Here is a 20,831-nt window from a genome sequence, read left to right on the forward strand (position 1 = left end):
TAACAGTATCGGGTTGATTTTGGGATATATGTATAAGTATGCTCCCATTTCCATTCGCAATGTACACGCAAGATGCAGGGCTAGATTTTATAAAGAACATAAAATTGTTTATTGAATACCAGTTTTACAAATATTATCACACACTTGTTATGAATGTTTCGTCTCGGGGCGGGCTCTCTTATATCGTACAAATATAAGAATTATATTTAATTATTATATAATATAAATATAAAATAGCTTTATACATATATATAACGCTATATACGCATGCGCGTATATGTGTGTGTAATATATAAATACTTGATCATCTCTTATACAAAATGGCGGTGTTGTTCTTTTTATATTTATTTATGTACATCAAACCAGTCGTTCCTTCGATCATCGCGAAGTATATACCATCAAATTTAATGTGAATGTTAGTCTGGATAATTGATTTACCTAACTAATTCATAAATGCAGATGTAGATGGTCGATTCCTCGATCAATATCAAGCATCATTTACATTACATTTATATAATTTCGTACTCAACAATGTAAATATAATGTAGTGACATGCGTTGTATTACATTTACATTATTGAATGTGAAACTATAACATACATGTAATATAATTGATGTTAATGTTAAGTGGATCATTAATGAGAATAGAAGATATCATTTTACGCGACGCGACGTGCGATAGTCGAATGCAAATCAATCTTCAACCTTCGGATTTTCATCTGTACCCGGAAAAATCACGGCGCACACACGTAAAAAAAGAAAAATCAATAAATAATATCAATTTTATATAGATAAATATATACGTTATCTATGTTGCTATACGCTGATTTATACTTTCGTAGTAAGACATTTTCGCAGGCCTTTCGATTAGTAGGCCTGTCTTTTAATTAAAGAGTATCTCATGCCTTTTTTCTATCAACAGCGCAATACAAATACAACTTTCATATATGAATATATATATAGATATATATGTATATATGAATATATATATATGTACACATAAATGCATATATACACATATACACACACACTCACAAACACACACTTATGTGATGTTTCAAACTTTTTGACACAGTATATGCAAGTAAATATTGAATCGACTATATTGAACAATGATGTATCATTTTGCAATTTTTGCAATAGTGTTATCGAGATATTAATTTCTAAAAATCTCCAAAAGAGCATGTATCCGTACTGTCTACTCAGCCCAATACTAAGTACCGTCTAATGCAAACGCACGGAGATCTGATTGCCCAGTACGAGTTGTTTTTTCACCGTCGTGCGTAACTATTATCGCTTGTAGAAAACAATTCCGCGCTCGACTAGCGACGATGACTAATATGCGCGTTTGTAGCAATATGGCTGAGCGGATATGCGCTCATTCAACGATCTTTAGAAATTAATGTCTCATTAATTAATGCGAAAATTATAAAATAATATAGAACCTCTCTTGTTTCACACTAAGTATAAGCATATTCAGGCTTATGGCGAAATTTTTCCGGACTTTATCTAACGCAATTAAAATACTGCAATAATATCACAAGTTAAATTAAATTGACAATGTGCTGAAAACCTTAAATAAATTTATTGCGAAAAATATTACCTCGGCCGGGACTTGAACCCGGATCTCTTGTATTCCGTACGAGCGTCTTAAGCCATTAGACCACCGCAGTTTGAATAACTACAAAAATATGATATATATGCATGTACATATATAGGATATAGATAATTCACTGGGAATTATTTAGGCAAAAAAAGATCTAGCCTTGACCGTCATAGGCCTGAATATGCTTATACTTAGTATTTAATTCTTGTCCGAATAAAATCTTATTATTGGTTCTCTCGTTTCAGTTTAGTCTGCTCTACTTGCATACAAGTGTTGTATCAAAAAGATTGGGACACCCTATACATACATATATACATATATATAGTTGGTATGTGTGTGTGCGCGTATATACATGGTGTCCCGAAATTTGCGAAATCAAATTATGACAGAAAGTTTTCAAAGAATTAAGTAAAATGGTTATTTGTAAATTTTTATTTTAAACATTAGTTTCTGAAATAATAAAGATTTAAATATAGCTACGTTTAGACCATAAACCTTGTAAGGGCTGACAATACAAATAAATCCGTTCTTTCTAAAAGTATGTTTCGCGCACGTTTGACGTATACTAAGTACTAGATATGTTTCACTGAGATTATTTTTTCCTATAAGATTTTACAGTTTTATTTTGCATATTTTTTAATTATCTGCAGTTTACATTTTCAAAAAGAATCTGATTTTGTGCTTTGCTACAATATATCATTTTTAATTCTAATATAATGTTAACGCGTCGTATGTTTAACTGACATCCGCAATGTACATTCCCGGATACTTTGAGAAAGAGAAATACCTGAAAAGTTTCTCTTTCTAACCTTCTCCGGACTGTTTTTCTGCAAAACTATAAATTATTGCCAGTCCATACTTATAAGGTCGTCACTTAGACGGAATATACTTAAATGCTGAAGTGCGCGTTTATTAACTATCGCACGCGCAATTCATGGACTGATAGCCGTCTAAATGTAATTTATAAGTGGCTATATCGAACCTTTATATCTTAAAAAATTACTACTTGATAAGTGTACACATAACATTTTTATTTAATTTTTTGAAAACTTTCTTACCCATGTAAGAAACATCATCAAACGTTTTGCTAATGATTCTCGCAATGTTGCCGTCGACTGCGGAAGAACTTTCATTCGTTTCTCCCGTACAAATCGCACATCGGGCAGAATTATCTTAACGTACTATCGCATCGGCAAGCAATACGCAATACTCGGAATTATAATATAAAATATCATTTTCACTGTCACACTTGAAAAGCTTCAAATTCACGAAGAATCCATCACAAAATTTGGCAGCGCTTATAGAGATTAAGCTGTTTAATTGTCTTACTGCCGACACACTACTGTGTTTCCTAAATTTAAATAATTCTTTAAACACGGTCGACTACCATATTAGATATCTCCTTTTATCTTGCAAATTACTCGATTTTTTAAACTTTTTGACCTGTTGCGGTAATGTTCTATTCTTCAAAAATTCAAAATGGTAGATCCAATATGGAGAACAGAATTATAAAAAAAATAATCTGATCATCGTAAAACTCGAAAATCGAAAATATTACATCAGAATTCGTATTTCGCGAGTTATTAGAGTGATAAAAAAAAAGAGCAGATATAATTAATCATAGCTCCAAGAATTGTTCTTCCGAATTATCTGAACGCCGTGTAGCATTTTTACGGCTTTACAATTTAATTTGCATTTAATTTTGTTTCAAATTAAAAGAAGACGAGTTCAACTTGTTACCATTCGAATCCTTCTTAACTCTCACGTCTCATACAACGCCCTTAATATACAAGATCTTTGTACAAACCTTGAACGCTATGAAAATATAAAAGTATCCCAAAAGTAGTTGAATACAATTCGAAATTCTATAAGCATACTATTATTTCGTAAATAATATGCCACGTGACGATCGTTGTATTTCATTGACCCGAATTGGACTTTGAACGCGCCCCGGTGCGTTTCGCTAGTGTTTCGGATAGAGTCTTTAGCAATTGGAAGGAAACATACATACATATACTATATACATATGGGGACACAAATACTTTACCATGCCTTCTTCTCATTTTTTCTTATGCTTTCCTTGAAACGCATGCAACTTCGAGTAAAGCATTTGTGTCCCCTTTTGTACATACTTTGATAGATATGCATTAATGAATTGGCAGTAAATAGTTTATATAAAATGTATTTGGATAGAAATATGTATATATCTCGACGATTTCCAACGCCGGATGAGTATTGAGCATTGCGTTTATAAAATTTCTTCCAAAAGCCGTTATCGATCGTGTGTCCGAGTAAGTAAAATACAAATCTATATACGAAGTATATATATATGTATATCCCACTAAAAATATTTGTATACAACTTTTTTTTATCAATAATACTTCAACTCGTAAAGGCGACACGGAGAAGAAAATGAAGCTTACTTTATTTAAGCGGATTATATCCTTTGAATAACGCAACCTTTTAATGCTTATGATGAAATATTTATTCCTGAAGCACGGCGATAGATCGGCCCGAAAGATAGTATCGTTCAATCAAGCGGAACCGTAAAAAATTTCTGCATACAAATCTCGCGTGCTTTCTGTAATCGATTCTTTAAAAATCGATCGTTGTGACTTTGTCATGTTAAACAATCTATCAAATAATACCCATAAATATTCGCCTTTATAACCGATTAACTTCTGAAATAATATTTCCCAATGAGATCGAAATATAATTAAACTAAATGACCGCTTTAACAAAGAATACTCACGCAAAACGAAAATTTCTATATACAAGCTGCCTAGGATGTTAAAGTACATCCGCGAATAGAGTAAATGCAAACATCTTACGAATGTCGTCCATAACAATCCAGATAGCAAAATCTGCGGAGACAGATTTTGAGCAGAACATGCTCAAAATGTCAATTTTTTATTGCAGAAAGGTAATAAATTGTATACAGGATTTGTACTATCTAACAATGTCAGCAAAGTCTGCTGATATTCTATTTTCGCTTATTTACAGGACTTTTGGGCGTTTTCTTTTTACAAGAAGCAAGTCCATCTCGTGGTGGAACCGCATATGAAAATGATAGATCTTGCTCAATTTTTTCCGAATTTACTATCAGATTATATTAGCAATTTCTGCTCAATTTCTGCTCTTAATCTGTCATCAGGTTATGCAGCAGATTCTATTCAGTTCCTGCTACCAATTTGCTGGCATAAAATGTTAGCAGACTTTGTTGATAGATCCTTAGCCAAATGCGGACACAAGATGTTTAGTTTTGTAGTGAGAATCTGAGTTTGCTGCCATTTGCCTGCAAACTGCCAATATTTTGCTATCAGGGAAGTTACAGAAATCTCACGAAACGAAATATCATGCTTACATCAAGCGCATTTGTTGTATTTATTAGTTTTACGCGAAACGATCTTGATGGATGCAAAAACTCGCCCGTTTCTAAACAAATTGATCATGTGGAAATGCGAATAAGCTTTGCCAGTAGCCCCCAAATATGTAAGACGTACGTTAAAACTCGTCGCGAACCGATTCTAATATATACAAAAATAGAATAAATATTTCGACTTTCCGCCTATATCATCTTGGACCGTAAATTACTTGACCGAACGGTCTACGCGTTGCCCATTCTTTCTTTCAAGCGTAAATGCGACATCAATAAGACTTCTGACTATATATATAAAATCGTCGACTATATTAGATTGTGACGTCATAAGCGAGTAATGACGTATTGAAATTTCTTACGTGCTATTTATAAATAAAGAAAATGTGGATAAAATAAAATAATGGAATTACTTTAAAACACCTGTAAAATGGACCGTCAATTAGTAAATGGTCGTAAGGTACGTGAAATGAAAATATGTATAATAGACTTTTAACTCTCTCAAATATCATTTCCAATAGCATTTGAATGTAAACTAAGCATACGTGAACATGTGAATTACGTTGAAGCTAATAAATTTTTATGTAGGCTTTCAATGTCATGAATTAGTTCTACAAAGTATTGTTCGTTCAAGTAATTTGAGATCCGTTAAATTTATGCTACTCATAAGAACTAAAACTGTAACATGAAGCAAGGTGTAACTTTTGCGAAATTGCCACAATTGGACTTTTTAATTGTGCGTATTTTAATTTTGTTACGTTGAATTTAAAAATTTTGTTATTTGTAAAACCAGTTTGAAAATTTTTGTCACTAAATTTAAGGTAATTGCCGAGAGAAAAAGATTTCAGCTTCGCCTAGAGTCAAAGTAACGTTGGTTCAAATGGGCCTAATACGAAGAATGACACGTAAATCGGATATGTTAAGGCTCTCGAGTAGTCACCGCGACCATATTGAATATCCTGAGCGAATACTCAGGAACCTTATATCCTATTGAGAGTCTTTAAACTATACAGATTACCTCATTCTCATTCATTCGTGACATGTTCTTTGCAAGGAGAGAAACCGACAAAAAAAGTTACAGCCCAGCTAATGTTTAATATTTCTCAAATACATATAAAAGGTTCCTAAAATCTCAAAAATACATTCTAATAGTATTCCGGAATATCCCGAAATATTTATGGAATGTAAAGGCAACATTCAAATATGAGTTAAAAATTCAATTTATATTATATATCGTTACGTATTTCGACGTTCCGTATATGTATATTCAGCAAAATTTTAATTTTTCACAGAATTCCGTCATTTCTGAACTGAGTCATTTTTTAAACAAAATTGTACTGTGAAAAATAAATTTCGTATGCTTTCACTTTGGACTTTGAAGTCCAATTTTGGGGCTCATTTCATAGGCGAAATGCTGCGATTCTTGTAATTCTAATGAGTAATGGAGATAAAATGACATAAATAGCGTCTCTTTGAATGCATTCCTTGTATTCTCACTTCTACGTGATTCTTTTTTACGAGTAAATGCCCCTGTCGACGAAAATGTGTACTGCTCGCTCGCAAGTGATATATACAAGGAATATTCATACAATATTTTGAACATTTTATCGACATTCGTAAATTCTACACCAATTCTGTTACTATTCTAAAATATTCGGCACATTGCAAATCAAACTTTCTACGAATATTTAGCGTTAACTGGGCGATACCTTTGTCATTCAGTTGACAAACTGGGATTCACGGTGACATCCCATTTTGCTGATACATCCCCTGTTCATAAACTCGCCGATGAGGCAACCTGTATAGTTTAGTAAAACCTTGTGTGTAAGTCCTATTGAATTGATAAAACAGCGATTCCGTCGAAGTTCGGTCTTCCCTTCAGGATTCTTTTGAGTCGAAGATTAATTATATGAGTATAGAATAATAACGACAAGCGACGCATGAGCTTTTCGCCAGGATAAAGCGATTTTCTTCCTCTCTCTTGAAACAAGTTCGCTTGGATCAACATTCGTAAAAGAATATTATATTCATATAAATGACGAAAAAAAAACATCGCGACGTTTTTTGCTCATGCGATTTGATTACTTGATCATCGTATATTAGCTTTCACACACCGTAGAAAAACACGTTGTAATCGAAATAATTTATGTCCCGATCAGAATATGCATCCAGCATATTTACACGCGATTACACTGTAAACGTCTATAACACGAAAGCATTCGTCGAGCCTCTTCAAACAGCCAATCGCGGCATAATACTTGCCTGCTCGCATTATCAAAAATACACCGTAAGAACGCGATGCTGTTGGATTACACATTGGCAAGTAATATTCAGTTTTACGCTTAAGATGAGCAACGCTAGTACCAGAGAAAGGAAACGTGACTGAATGATCTAACTTGATTGTTTGCCATTTCCCAATTACATCATTAACTCAAACGATTTGAATCACGTATTAATTGCGCCGTTCATCGACGCTAATTAATTGTGTAACATTCGTTTTTCTACATGTAATCCTGATAGTAATCGTACAAATTTAATGGGAAAGAATTCAGCATAAGTGGCAAAAATGTGACAATTACTTTACCTTTCAGGTACTAACATTGAGAATGTTAGGATGGCACAAGGTTTAGGAACCTACTTTAGCATTCAAATTCCGATGCTGTTATGGCATTTAGATCTTTCATAAGACCTTCTAAGTTGGCCATTTCCTGATTTAATTCTTCGGTGCTATACGAAGGCTGTAATCATAATAAATACCATAATTAAGACGCAGTCGCGCGAAATGATCCCCAAACAAAATGATATTATGTTTACGGGAGTAAACAGTGAATACATATTATATCATACATAATATATACGAATATATACATAATATATACGGATGTATATAATAGATCTGTAATTTTTACCTTTAACCGTTCAACTTCCTCCGAAGTGTGTGTCGGATTTGACACAGAGGCTAAACGATTCTTCGTTAATTGTGACGACGAACCTTGTGATTTCTTATACGGACTCCCAGACATTGTTGGCCTTACTGTCACATGTGACACTATAATTACAGAAAATAGTAATCGCTAGCGTTTTAATAAATTAACAGTATATTTAGGAAAAAACTTTTCTTTGTAAGTTTTCAACTTCCCAAATTTTCTTACATCAACAATTTGAGAAATTTGAAGTTAAAATTGTAAAAAAAAAAAAGATTATTTTAAAATGATTTATCTTGTTATAACTACGATACGTAGTGTGCACAGATTTTTTAAATCTAATTGTATAATCGATATATGGTACTAACCACCGTGCTTCTGCTGCGCTGGTGTTGAAGGAGCACTCTGCGGCGGAGGAGCTGGCACGCTGAAACTTTTCAGGGGATGCCCTTGCAACCGTTTGCTTGTGTTGCTCTCCCCAACGGCGCTGCTTACCGGTTGAGTGTTGTTGCCATAATGACCGGAGGCGTATTGAGTGTTTCCACTGTACGACTGTCCACTCGTACCATATGACAACTAAAAAAATAAGAGAGTAAAATACAATTTTCACTAAGCGTAACAAATAAACGATTTATATGCACGCATATTTGAACTTTTTTCTTACCTGATTCTGCAATGGTTCGTATGAACTAGGTATGCAAGAATCCGGGCTGGATTCAGGGGTTGGTTCCAACGTAACGTGCGCGCGATTTAAGCTGTATTGCGCGACGGTTCGCGGATAATTCTGTCTCACCGACGATGTATCGCTGCACGAGGTGTGGATGGTCGGCTGCGACATGCTGCTATTCACAATCGGTGTCGCCGTGGCTATGGCTGTAACAAATCAGAAATTTTGATGTCTACAATGAAACTACAATAACCACTGATAGAGATTATGCATTTCATTGTTTGCACGTTTACTTTGTTGTAAAATAATATTTAAATGGTTTGATCGCTCCCAATATACAAAAAGATACACATTATACAGGTATATTGTGCACTAGTACGAGTGATAACCCTACTACTTACGCTGATGCAAAGGTGCACTGTCAATGGGGAGTGTAATTAATTTAGATTTGTGGCTTCCACGACTGTGCTGCCTGCTCAGGGTCGAGCACTTCTCATCAGTGTTACCTGACAGAAAATAAATAAGAAGCAACCAAATAACAAAATCAGAAAAACTATAAATCAAATGTATAAAGTCTCCCTTTCCAAAATATCTTTTTTTTCTTAAATGATTGTGCATAAAATAGAAATATTTAATTTAAAAGTAAAATTATCAAAACCGTGTTATAACAAAGGAATTATTCTTGCTTGTGCAATTAAATGGGACTGCTGTTAGCTTTGTGATGTAATTGGAATAATTTCTGTGATGTTTGATTCGTTATAGTGCAGCAACGTATTCCTCGTAAGTTCATACGACTTACCCATATAACTTGGCACGTAAGTACGTTTATCCAGTGAACTGGAATTCCCATGTATATTATCTTGATTGTATTCCTGATTGCCCGATCTAGGTAATGTATTACTGGTGACTCCACTGGTGGAGGCTTCGCCATTTAACGAAGATTTCTCAAGTGCCTTCAGCTCCATTTGATCGTGATGAATCCACAAATCCGGTGGCTTGATGTTCGTCTTCTGACTTGATGAATCTTTCATGTATCTGAAAGTCATAAAAACATGTATTGATGTACTGATGTATTATGTCCTATGATTAGAAGTATTAACATACCCTTTCTTGCGATCTGGTGAACTTGGATTACATTTGCAGCACACTACAATCACTACTGATATAGCAGTGACAAAGACGATCGAAAGACCGACTATGATGTAAATCAATAGATTAGAGAAACTTCGTCCATCTGGAAAAATCAAATATTTTACTAAATTAAAACTTGAAAGTCATTCTATATTTTATTCTTCAAAAATAATTAGGTTATTTATTTAATATTAAAAAAGATTTAATTATAAGTTTTACAATAAAACATGCTTAAAGACGTGCACAATTAAAGTGATAGAAGAAGAGAAAGATTGGAATGATTGGGATGATATCTTACCTCGACCATGCAATTCATCATCCATGCCATTGTCTACCACAGAAATAAAAAATAAACATAATAATTAACTGACACGTGAACGGACAATAGAGTGCAAAATAAAACGGAAAAAATACATACATGCAGATAATGCTACGCATTCGTATATAATTAAATGAATACAGATACTATTCTGTGTATATACGTATACATATATGTATATATTACATTGTATAAACATAATCAAATTTAACATTAATCAACATCGACAAATAAAAATCAAATTATTTACTTGGTGGCGTTTTAAATGAAACCGTCGTAGAGAATGGTCCATATCCTTTGGAGTTGCGAGCTTGGATCTTAAAATAATATGCCGTATTAGGATGCAAACCCTTCACAACGGCATCCAATTTGTCTCCGATGACACCTTCGACCAGCCAATCACGATCCCATTTCGTATTATCAGTGGAATAAATTATGAGATATCCTAAAAATCAATTGGGTTTAGTAAACATATTTCATTTTTCAAATTTAGATCACCAACCTGTGATTTGTCCGTTGGGTTGTTTAGGAGGTTGCCATCGCAATAGAACAGAGGTTGGACGATCTTCGATGGTTTGAATAATAAGATCCCTAGGTGCCGTACTAGGTGCAGCCTCTTGAGTTTGATTTAGAACGACCATACTCCACGGTGAGTTTCGTTTACCCTGTAAAAATTAAGCTATAAAACATGTCTTTTTCGATGTTTCCTTAAGCTGTATAATCCACGTGTTTCTTACCTTGACCAATCTAACTGTAAACTCATACTGCGTATTGGGCTTTAAGTCGTGAATCATACAGTTGAGATCGGTAGCATTATAAAATCTGTATCGTGGGTTGCTGCTGTGATGGTAGAATGTATAACGCACCACGTAGTATCGACTATCGGTGATATACTAAAAATAAATGTTTATACTAGAGATATTTCCTGCTTAATTTTTATTTTATATGCGTCACTTTACGAGATTTTATAATATTGTACATTGAGGGTTTATACATAAAGTGCACAAAAAAGGTAGCAAAATATCTCGAAAATTGAGCATTTTAGGAAAATGTTTCAGATAAAAGTTGTAGGGTTTCAAAAGATTTATTTACTGGTGGTACGAGTTTGACCTTGGGTGGCGTCGCCAAGATCAGATCAAAGTCACATCGATTTTTTAAAATGAAAATCTCCATTTTTTATTACGTATTTTCGTAGCCTACCTAAGAGCTCTTCAAAATACTATAATAAAATTTTTTTATTAAGTACTTTTCCAATTATGAGGCTTGAAAGTTATAATACAACCGGCGTTAGCATTATCTAAGGTGTCTGATCGATGGCTAAAACCTCTTTGTTGTTCAGGATCATGACCTACATAACATTTGGCAAGGTCAAGGCCATTGAAGGTTATTCCCCTTATTTTCATTTTTAGTGCAAAATTTTTAGTCTTATTGTTACTAAAAATACGTCACTCAAAACCTTACAATTTTTGTCTAAAACATTTTTCAAGAAAATGTGTATTTTTCGAGAAATGAGTCTGGTAAATACAGCACAACGGTAGAAGCCGACAGCACGATAGCTTTAAGGCCAACGGGTGGTATTAAAGGCACTGCAGATTCAGATACAAAACGTTCGGGAGTCCTTACGTTTGCGTATGCTGGTTGACCATCACCAACATTATTCGTTGCTCTTAGAGATATTACATATTCCATTGTTGGTTCTAATATAATGGCCAAAGAAAACGGGAAATTAATAAAAATTAAATTAAATTAAAAATATTTCAGAGGTAAAGATTTGTCGCATTCATTTTACCTATAGGCTTAATAGCATAAGAACGTTGTTTTCCATCAAGAACTTGTATCTCGACATCGGGGTAACCTTTGCCCCAGCCTAATTTATACTTTCTCACTTTGATACTTTGATCTTTCGGGGGATGCCATGATACTAATATAGAATCCGCCATAGCATTTGCTGTAATAATAATAATGCAAAATTGATAATAAATCAATAATTAAAACATTATTTTATTTTGCACATGTGGATTCCTACCTCTCAGATTACTGGGTGCATTAGGTACCTTCGTCTCATCCAAATCGTTCTCGTATGTCTCTATTTTCGTCCATTCTGTCCAAGGCCCAGTTCCATTGACGTTGAAGGCACATATGCGGACTTGATACACAACGTGCTTCTCGAGCCCAGTGAGCACGTACAAACGTTGATTTCCTTCAGTTGTTATCGTGATCGGGGATCGCCGATCCCCAGATCGAGAATCGTGCGGATATCTACGGTAGCGTATTCTATAACCTGTGATGATCCCATTCTGTCCCTCGAGTGGAGGTTCCCATCTTATGATAATACTCTAGAAAACGCATTTAGTGAAACTCCTTGAATAACCTGCACTGTATTAATTTAAATTGTTTATAATGTATTCAGATACCGTTGAACTAGCTGCTTCTAAAGTAACGTTATGCGGTGGTTGCGTCGGTTGTGCGCTGTAAGTCCGTATAACGATATCCTTACTAAATGCGCCCGGGCCATTTTCGTTGACTGCTTGAACTCTAATACTGTACTCCGTATAAGGCACAAGATCTACCAATTCATATGTTGTACTGGTAGTTTCACGCGTTATTTCCTCACCATCGCCCTAAATGTGACAAAATCATACAGTGAATAAGCAGTAACATTTGATATTGTCACTTTGACATTAATTACTTGCAGAGAAAGTTTATATACCTCCATAAACGTAATTATATATTTAGATATTCGACCGTTAATAACTTGGGGCTCCTCCCACGATAAGGTAATACTCATGCTGCTTGTTGATTGACCTTCCAGGTTCATCGGAAATCCAGGAACATTGGCCTCTATTAGCGTTGTAACTTGTAATACTTCACTAGGAGCACTGGTTCCCCGAGAATTTTGCGCAACTACATGGAATTGATACGTCATACCCGGTTGCAAACCGCGTATCATGGCTTCTAGTTTCTGCAGCGAGTTGGCAACTCTCTCCCTATGCGAATATATGACGGTCATTCTATACTCATATACGGGTGTCTCAGAATATTTGGGACATTGTTCGTATGCAGATAGAGCGGACTAAACTGAATCGAAAAGTTCTGTATTATTTTATAATTTTATAGCGCGTATTCACACTATCCGCTCGGCTTTCCGTCAATGTAAATGTGCGGCAAGATATAACTAGTGCGGAGATTTCTTTTGTCATCATGCATAATATTACCGCTAATAATAATAAGTATAGTAAAACAACTGGCAAACATGACCAATGAACATGTATGGCTGAGTGGATGCGCGCTTGTTCAATGAACTTTATAACTTAATGGCCGGTATTCATAGTCGGATATTATTTTCAAGATCGTCTTACATACAGTCTTAAGAAGTCACGAATCAGAGGGCCGTATTAAGATATTACTTAAAACAGTTTTGAAATAAGAACAGACTGTGAATATCGTCCAATATCTCGTTAACTGAGAAAATTGAAAAATGGAGGACTTTTCGACTCAATTTAGTTCGCCTTATTTGCACACCAGCATTGTCCCAAATATTGTAGAACACCCCGTATGTCTTCGTTTCTTCGTAGAATAATTACCTCATGGCCCCTTCCTGTTTATAATATACGAAATAATTAAGAGCGTCGCTGTTTGCATTTTCTGGCTCTTGCCAGCGTAGCGTAACAAATCTCGCGGTAACGATGACAAGACTTAGGTTCCTCGGTGGAGAAGGTATGCCACCACCATCGAATGCTTCTAAGGTATCTGTATCATCTACAAAACGGGAGTTTGGATCGTAAAGGGGATTAGGATACTTAAACGAGTTCGGAAGAAGATCCGCAGGATCATCAGAAGGACTTATCGAAAGCGGAGGACTCGGCATATTCGACGAAAACGTATGTCCTAGGAGAGTACTGGGATGTTGCCACGTTTTATTATACAATTGTCGGTGTAATAATAATTTTTTCTTAGGAACTGTCTTGGGAGTTGTTCTATAGAGATTCGTTCTCTCTGCATATGTTAGCATGCAGAACAGTTAATTAACGAGGAACACGGGAAAGAAATAAAGATACAATTAAAATTCCAAACACAAATAAACTTAAAAATAAAAATAAGATTAAAAAAATATATATAAGATAAATGCAAAGAAACAAAATAAAAAAACTTTGGTATTTATTAAACAATAAATAAATATATAATCAAATATTTAAATAAAAAATATTAACAAAAGAGAATGTATGCATTCGAAAAAGTTTTATCTATACTTTATCTCGTGAGACTCACTGGGCTGGTTGATTGTGAGACGTGCTGAAGCTTGAACACTACCAGCAGGATTCACTCCCATGCACTGAAAAATTCCAGCATCTATGGGTAATAGTCCATTAATTCTCAGATTGTATCTAGAAATAAAAATATTGCAAATTTAAAAATAACTTATTAAACATGAACACATGATTTCATAGAATTTCTTTAACGACATAAAATCTTCGAAACACACACCCATTGACAATTTGCCAATATGCACTTAATGTAATACGCTCGCCATTCTTTAGCCAAGTAATTTTTGGTTCTGGTTTTCCATAGATTTCGCATTCGAATTCTAGATCTTGACTTTCACTCGCTATTTTATCCTCCGGCTTCTTTATAAACTTCGGTGGAACTGAGGATTTAAATTCAATTGAAGCGTTGCACTTTGATATCACTGCAGAGTAATAATTAAAATCTCGTGCGTTGCAAATATACCTTGAACGATTAATTCGGCAACTGCGTCCAGAGAGTCGACCATATTTTCCGCGCGACATTGATACGAACCGTGATCCGATTCTTTGACATTCGTAATCACGAGACTAGAGGCTGCGACTTTGTGATATCTTGGAAAAGATATATTTTTCGTAAATACAATATTCAGATTCGTTGGCATGCTAATAACGAATTAGGTTGAACGCACTCTAGAGAGTAAGTTACTCTCTCTCTACTGGTTAGAGGAATGTGAGAGGGGATGTATATTGGTGGCCGCTATCAGCCAATCAGCAAGCGCCCCATTTGCGCTTCTCTGATAATATAGGACTCTAGGGAGGTGGTAAACTGTAGACAGATAGTTAAGTTAGAAAAGGAAAGGAGTTAAGGAGTTTTAGATAAAATGTTATGTAATTAGACGTATAAGTAGGAGTGCGTGGATAATGTGAAAGGATATATGCGGCTAAGACATTTCTTGTAAATCAAGTCTCCTTTTTAACTGTATTTGTTGAAGTGAATAAAATATTCTATTCTATGTACCTAGAGTCTTGCGACGTCGAATCGAGAGCGACGCCGTCTTTAAGCCAAAAAATCGACGGTTTCGGATAGCCGTTGGCAGCGCATTCCAAGGTCACATCGGATCCCTCGGTAACTATTTGTTGCAAGGGTTGTGCAACGAATACTGGAGCACTAGAACCCTCATCTGTACGATCAAAAGATACTCGTGAATTTGATTGTGTTGAGTTTAATTCGTTTGTTATTTAGCTATTAAGCTTACCAATATCACTAGATAATAATCCTAATTGTGCTTTATTACTCAGTCTGTATTGACCATAGCCACTAGCGTTACATCTGTATGATCCCACATCGTGATACTGAACATTGTCGATTTCCAACGCGCCTGTGAGAATCAATAAAATAAACTATATCAATAACAATAATATTAATATGCTAGAAAATCTTAATTAATCGTAGATGTCCATGTACCTGAAGGCAGGATTGTCATTCGACTTTCATCAAGTACTAAAGGATGTTCGTTTTTTAACCATTGTATTTTTAACAAACTCGAGGAAGCCGGTAGCGCACAACTCAAATATGCAATCTGTCCCGCATAAACCATGGTGTCTTGAGGTTCTCTTTCGAAGCCGGGGAGACCTTTAAAGAAAGTTTAATGTCATATTTATCGCATAAGTGTTATCATTTTTCGGAATAAAGAAAATTATTCTTTCTCTCTCCTGTTGCGCAATTTTAATCATTTTAAAATACATTGTAAAATGGATTTGGATTCGGCAATGACTATACGAATTTATTTCTACCTATTTCAATCCCTATCCGTGTACTGAATCGTTATCACTACCCGTTACTACTTGAAAGAAGTAGCTCCTTTACTCGTTACGTAACGAATTTAAGTAAGGATTCGAGTTACTTCCCACTTCTGAAAATTATTTTATTTTGATAGAAAAGAAAACGGCATCAAGCATTATCTTTTTCGGGGACTCTTCAAGCACGTGCTGTACGCTAGAATCTGAAAAACTTGAATACTAACTTGCTAGTTTGATTGTGGCTGTCCGAGAGACGATCGCTCCAACATTGTCTATGGATGCTAAGCACTGATAACTTCCAATTAATTCTGCACTACCAGCGTATACGCTATTTATGTACAAGGACCCATTTGCTAGCTGTGATCTACAAAAAGAAATGGGAATTGTTTCGTCAGAATTCGAATAGTGCGCAAAAACGTCATGCCAACAGGGAATCTTTCGTAAAAAGAGGCGCATCACGTATTACCGATAACTGTCCCCGATAAAAGTGATTGGCTGTCCGTCATCCGTGCGCCATTGTATACTCGGCGTCCCGAGGACACTCTTTGCATCGCAGTCCAGGCTCGCAGAACCTCCCTGTTCCACCACCACATCCCGCGGCTCGATGGTAAAGTCCAAGCCTCCCGCATTGACTGCGAACAGAGAAAAAAAAATTAATGACGAAGGAAATGACATTTTTCGCCATATAATAAAACCTTACAATGAAAAAATCTCTACCATTTTCGTGAATTAAAATTTAATTTATCAGATAGAGCGATTTGCGCTTCCAAATGAGAATCATAACTACCCCGAAGAAATACCTATACTTCTCACAAGGAACCGTCACATAATGGACAAAAAAGTTAGATGATGGATCATCAAATAGAGTACCCTTCAATGAGTGACACGTGAAGTCCATTTGTTAATATAACGTGTATCATCAGATTTTTTGATTAGGAAAGACTGCCCGTGAGGTCTACAGAGCCTATCGTCAGGGCATCACTGCACTCTCAAATATGTACATGCGGTCGAATCGCATGAGAATGATCACTAGTTCAAAGCGAGTTTTTATGCATCTGGATTTGTGTTCACAATTAATAATAAGAATAATAAGCCTTATTGGCGTGCAAGATACAAAATTTATAACTAGATGCAAATTGGAGCACCTTAAAAGGTGAAGCGTCAACAATACTACTGTATAGCTACTACTTCATAAGCCTAGACCTTAATAAATAAGTCATTGACGCATAGGATCAAACGTTTATTTAATAAGAGTTACAATTACAAAAAATAACAATAAACAATGAAATATGACGTATATACTAGAGAATAGAAATTAATACATTTTTCAATTAATTGTAATGTTTTTTTTTATTAATTCAAATGAGTACAATTAATGCGTAAGTTATCAAGCAAGCAGTGCTTAAAACAATAACATTGCAGTATGCACATTTAAAATCGGTAGACTGCTCACAGTTAGGATGTGAGCAGATGAAAAACTTGTCAAATAAAAAACAAAATTGCGTCGGGGTTTTGAATGATCCCGGCCGTTCATCCAGGTAGTCCTGTAGAAGGCATCATGCCACGAAATATGGGCGCGTGGAGTTCAAAATGAACAAACGCTTACAATTTGAAGTAACTGTTTCGCTTCCAAATTCCATCGCGTATTTCAAGGGACATATGCCGTATAAATTGCTTGTACGGCCAGAAATAGTACACGCCGAGAGGCTGGATCATACCAGTGGTTCCTTCAGTAATCAACAGCCTAGTCACTCTCCACATCTCGTGGAGTGAAATCTTACTCGAAGAGACTGAAAATTAAGCCAGTTTTGAAAAAAAAAAAATGAAAATCCTGTTCAAGAGTGGTAGTATTTTCTCTCTTTATTTTCATTCTTTCTTCACTTTCTTGCTCATAACGCTCGCGTGCAACACTTGTTCTGTTCAACATTTGATAAATAACAAGGATGAAATGATCAAAATCATTTGCCGCGTTCACCAGAGAAAATTAATCAGTTAGCGCTTACAAGGAAAATCCAGCTCTGGTCACCGATTTTAATAAAATTTTAGGGATGTATAATATTCACTTAGACATCTACTATATTGAAGCCACAGGAATAAATTTGCTATAAAAACGGTTTAAAAATCATATATAACAATTTTAAAATATAAGATTTAAATGAAAATGAAATTTAAATGAAAGAAAAAGTTCTCGTCCTCCGAAATAGAAACCGAGCAAGCGAAGAAATCAACAATTAATTTTTAAACCGTTTTTAATTATTTAAAAACTAACGGTACTATAGGTGCTAGAAATATATCATTTTTTCGAGAATGTCTGAATAGTAGGCCCTGCGATGAGTCCAAGTTATCGCTTTATATGCGATTCGAATACGCGAGTAAAGACTTATTTAAAGACAAAATGCAGCAAATCGATTCGGAATTTGATAAGAGAATTCTTAGGAAACTGTTACAAAAACAAACGAAAGATTTTATATTCTTGTGTGTTCTCCTCGATGTTTTTCTCAATTTCGTCGAAATGTTATATTTCTGATCTCATTTGATTTCGCGGTAAATGTTCAGAAGTGCTCCACTAAAAAATGATTGTTTTTCAGTAATCAACAAAACTAGTTATAAAAAGACATGTATACAATGTTTTAAGAGAGGGCATGTGGTTTTTGAGGGAAAAATTCTATTTAAAAAACAAATAAGACAGTTTTACTTTTTATTGAAATGTTGATGTAAAGTCTGTTTCTGCATAATTATATTTCTTTATCTTTACCTCTTTCTTGGGAAAAATATTGACTTTTCTTAATTGATATTTTAAATCTCTTTAGACTAAATGGATTTCAATATTATTGATATCATTAATCATAATATGATTAAATCATTGATCATATGATTAAAAAAAAATTGTTTTATTAAAGTTATAAAAGTGATTGACTTTTAACGAATTTGGTTGGACGCACAAGTGCATATTAAAGCCGCTTTATACTGATTTAATTTGAGTCTAAAAGAGAAATGCAATTATTTCGAATTATAAGATACATAACTTTACTTAACAGCACAATAAAATGCATTGAGGTTTATCTGTATATATTTATTTTAAACACGCATCTTTACGTTAAATTATGTATCACGATTTTAATAGTGCATACTGAGTGTGTTCAATCGAATTTGCTATTTGTCAATAATTACAAATCTAGAATTTTAAAAGAGGCATTAAAACGCAATCAAAATATATATAACCAATTGTATGGAAAAATATGATTGAGAGATATCGATTCAGTGATGAGAAAAAACGAATCGGACGAGACACAATACGTATCTCGTTTCGCTTTTCCGCACATCCGCCTTCAATCTTGCGATCATTAAGCTCGTTTCCTTTCAATTGCGTTTAAAACAAATGAAATTAATATACAAAGGAAAAAAACACGAATAAATCGAAGTTAAAAGTTACAATTGCGAAACGAACACGAGTCTGTTCTTCCGCAGCCGGGAATGAAAGGTATAAAAATTGAAGCTTTGAACCTTCTGTATTTCGTATCAATTGCATGCTCTTCGCGCACTTTGTTTCGCTTTTCTCTTTCTCTCTGCGTACGCCTACTCCGCCCCGACCAAGTGCAAGATGTACGTACGTACGTATGTACGTACAATGTACATATAGCCGAAACGAAGATAGTCACGTTTATTTTCAATGGCTATCGATCCTATTCTATTTATTGTTGCACTTGCGGCCGAGAAAATGCCCTCGCAAATCCATCACATCAGCATCACCATCGCGTCGCGCGCCCGTTGACAGGTCGATCGCTTTCCCGGTCCAACGATGCGGAATTTTCTCTATACAAATGCATTCGCGCGAAAATTTCCCCGAAGAGTCCCGACTGAAATTTCAAATGAAAAACAACAGATAAACAACGAGCGAGGTATGTCATCGCGTTTAAATCGAATTCGTCTCCAGGAATGACTCGAGAATCCCTCGCGACGAGAAGAAAAATGAATCTTTTTTTTATTTATTTTCTATTCTTAAGGTCACACGGTTTATCAAGGAAATATTATGACATACGTAACGTATACTACAGTATTTTTCTAGTTTTTCGTATACGTTTCTTTTCAAAAATAGGGCTCTAAATAGTGTTATAGAATGAACTTGACGCGAGACACAACCGTGTCTATTAATGATGTATTACATTGTTGAAGGATCAGACTAAATTAATACGACAAGAGAACGATGAAGAGAAGATAGAGAATCGCGACATGCCGCTGAAAAGAAATACGCGGGATACGGGAGTGTAAGCGAGCGAGTTGAAGGGACTCACCTCGTGCGAGCGTTGTCAACAACAAAGCCAGCAGGATGGTGAAAGGACGCGGCTCCATTGAGCTCTGTCAGCAGGTCCGTCAGACAAACAGGCTCCGACGCGGCGCGCTCGGAGTCGAGACCGGAGTCGAGAGTAAAGGAGAGGCCTCGGGGACCGTTGAGATCAGCAGCACCGCTTCCGAGGACGACCACCGTCGTCGGACGCGCAAGCGATGTTCCGCCGGAGGTGCGAGCGCATGCCACTCGCGTCCGTCCGGTCGTCGCCCAGGTCGCCCTCAGTCGCTCTCGCACCGGCCCGTCCTTACCGTCGTCGTCGCAGCCGTTTACACGACAGATCGGTTCTCATATCCGTGGCACGCATTTTCACACAACGAGCTCACTGACCATATTTGACTGTAAAACATGGCTAACGAACGAAGCATCCGGGATGCTTGGTAGTTGGTGCCTTAGGTGCCTACCAGTGCCTAGTCCTAA

At 35.6% G+C, this 20,831-nt stretch overlaps 2 protein-coding genes across 2 annotated transcripts; one reads left to right on the forward strand and one right to left on the reverse strand.

Moving 5' to 3' along the window:
* The first annotated feature begins 3,176 nt into the window (after positions 1-3,176).
* Positions 3,177-5,341, forward strand: LOC108768052 (uncharacterized). Its single transcript, XM_018518276.1, has 2 exons — positions 3,177-4,528; positions 4,609-5,341. The coding sequence occupies exons 1-2, from the start codon at positions 4,439-4,441 to the stop codon at positions 4,882-4,884; spliced, it is 366 nt and encodes a 121-aa protein (XP_018373778.1). The 5' UTR covers positions 3,177-4,438; the 3' UTR covers positions 4,885-5,341.
* A 1,014-nt stretch (positions 5,342-6,355) lies between these two features.
* Positions 6,356-20,825, reverse strand: fra (neogenin protein frazzled). Its single transcript, XM_018518277.1, has 27 exons — positions 20,359-20,825; positions 16,533-16,698; positions 16,291-16,430; positions 15,732-15,899; positions 15,523-15,645; positions 15,285-15,447; positions 14,751-14,878; positions 14,508-14,667; positions 14,292-14,407; positions 13,607-14,018; positions 12,733-13,009; positions 12,437-12,643; positions 12,049-12,358; positions 11,812-11,970; positions 11,516-11,719; positions 10,760-10,917; positions 10,525-10,687; positions 10,273-10,467; positions 10,002-10,034; positions 9,677-9,806; positions 9,372-9,607; positions 8,974-9,078; positions 8,570-8,778; positions 8,274-8,481; positions 7,891-8,030; positions 7,620-7,719; positions 6,356-7,282 (listed from the first exon to the last, which is right to left on the reverse strand). Exons 1-26 carry the CDS (start codon positions 20,414-20,416, stop codon positions 7,621-7,623), a joined length of 4,467 nt encoding a protein of 1,488 aa, XP_018373779.1. The 5' UTR covers positions 20,417-20,825; the 3' UTR covers positions 6,356-7,282; position 7,620.
* Positions 20,826-20,831: the final 6 nt, after the last annotated feature.

Source organism: Trachymyrmex cornetzi, unplaced genomic scaffold (assembly GCF_001594075.2).
Source record: "Trachymyrmex cornetzi isolate Tcor2-1 unplaced genomic scaffold, Tcor1.1 scaffold748, whole genome shotgun sequence".
Lineage (NCBI taxonomy): Eukaryota > Metazoa > Arthropoda > Insecta > Hymenoptera > Formicidae > Trachymyrmex > Trachymyrmex cornetzi.

Coding starts and splice junctions, on each gene's coding strand:
- LOC108768052 (XM_018518276.1), top strand. CDS start 4,439: ATGTCGTCCATAACAATCCAGATAGCAAAATCTGCGGAGACAGATTTT. Junction 4,529..4,608: donor CAATTTTTTATTGCAGAAAG/GTAATAAATTGT, acceptor GCTTATTTACAG/GACTTTTGGGCGTTTTCTTT.
- fra (XM_018518277.1), bottom strand. CDS start 20,416: ATGGAGCCGCGTCCTTTCACCATCCTGCTGGCTTTGTTGTTGACAACG. Junction 15,448..15,522: donor ATTATTATCTAGTGATATTG/GTAAGCTTAATA, acceptor TTGATCGTACAG/ATGAGGGTTCTAGTGCTCCA. Junction 8,779..8,973: donor CAGTGCACCTTTGCATCAGC/GTAAGTAGTAGG, acceptor GATTTGTTACAG/CCATAGCCACGGCGACACCG.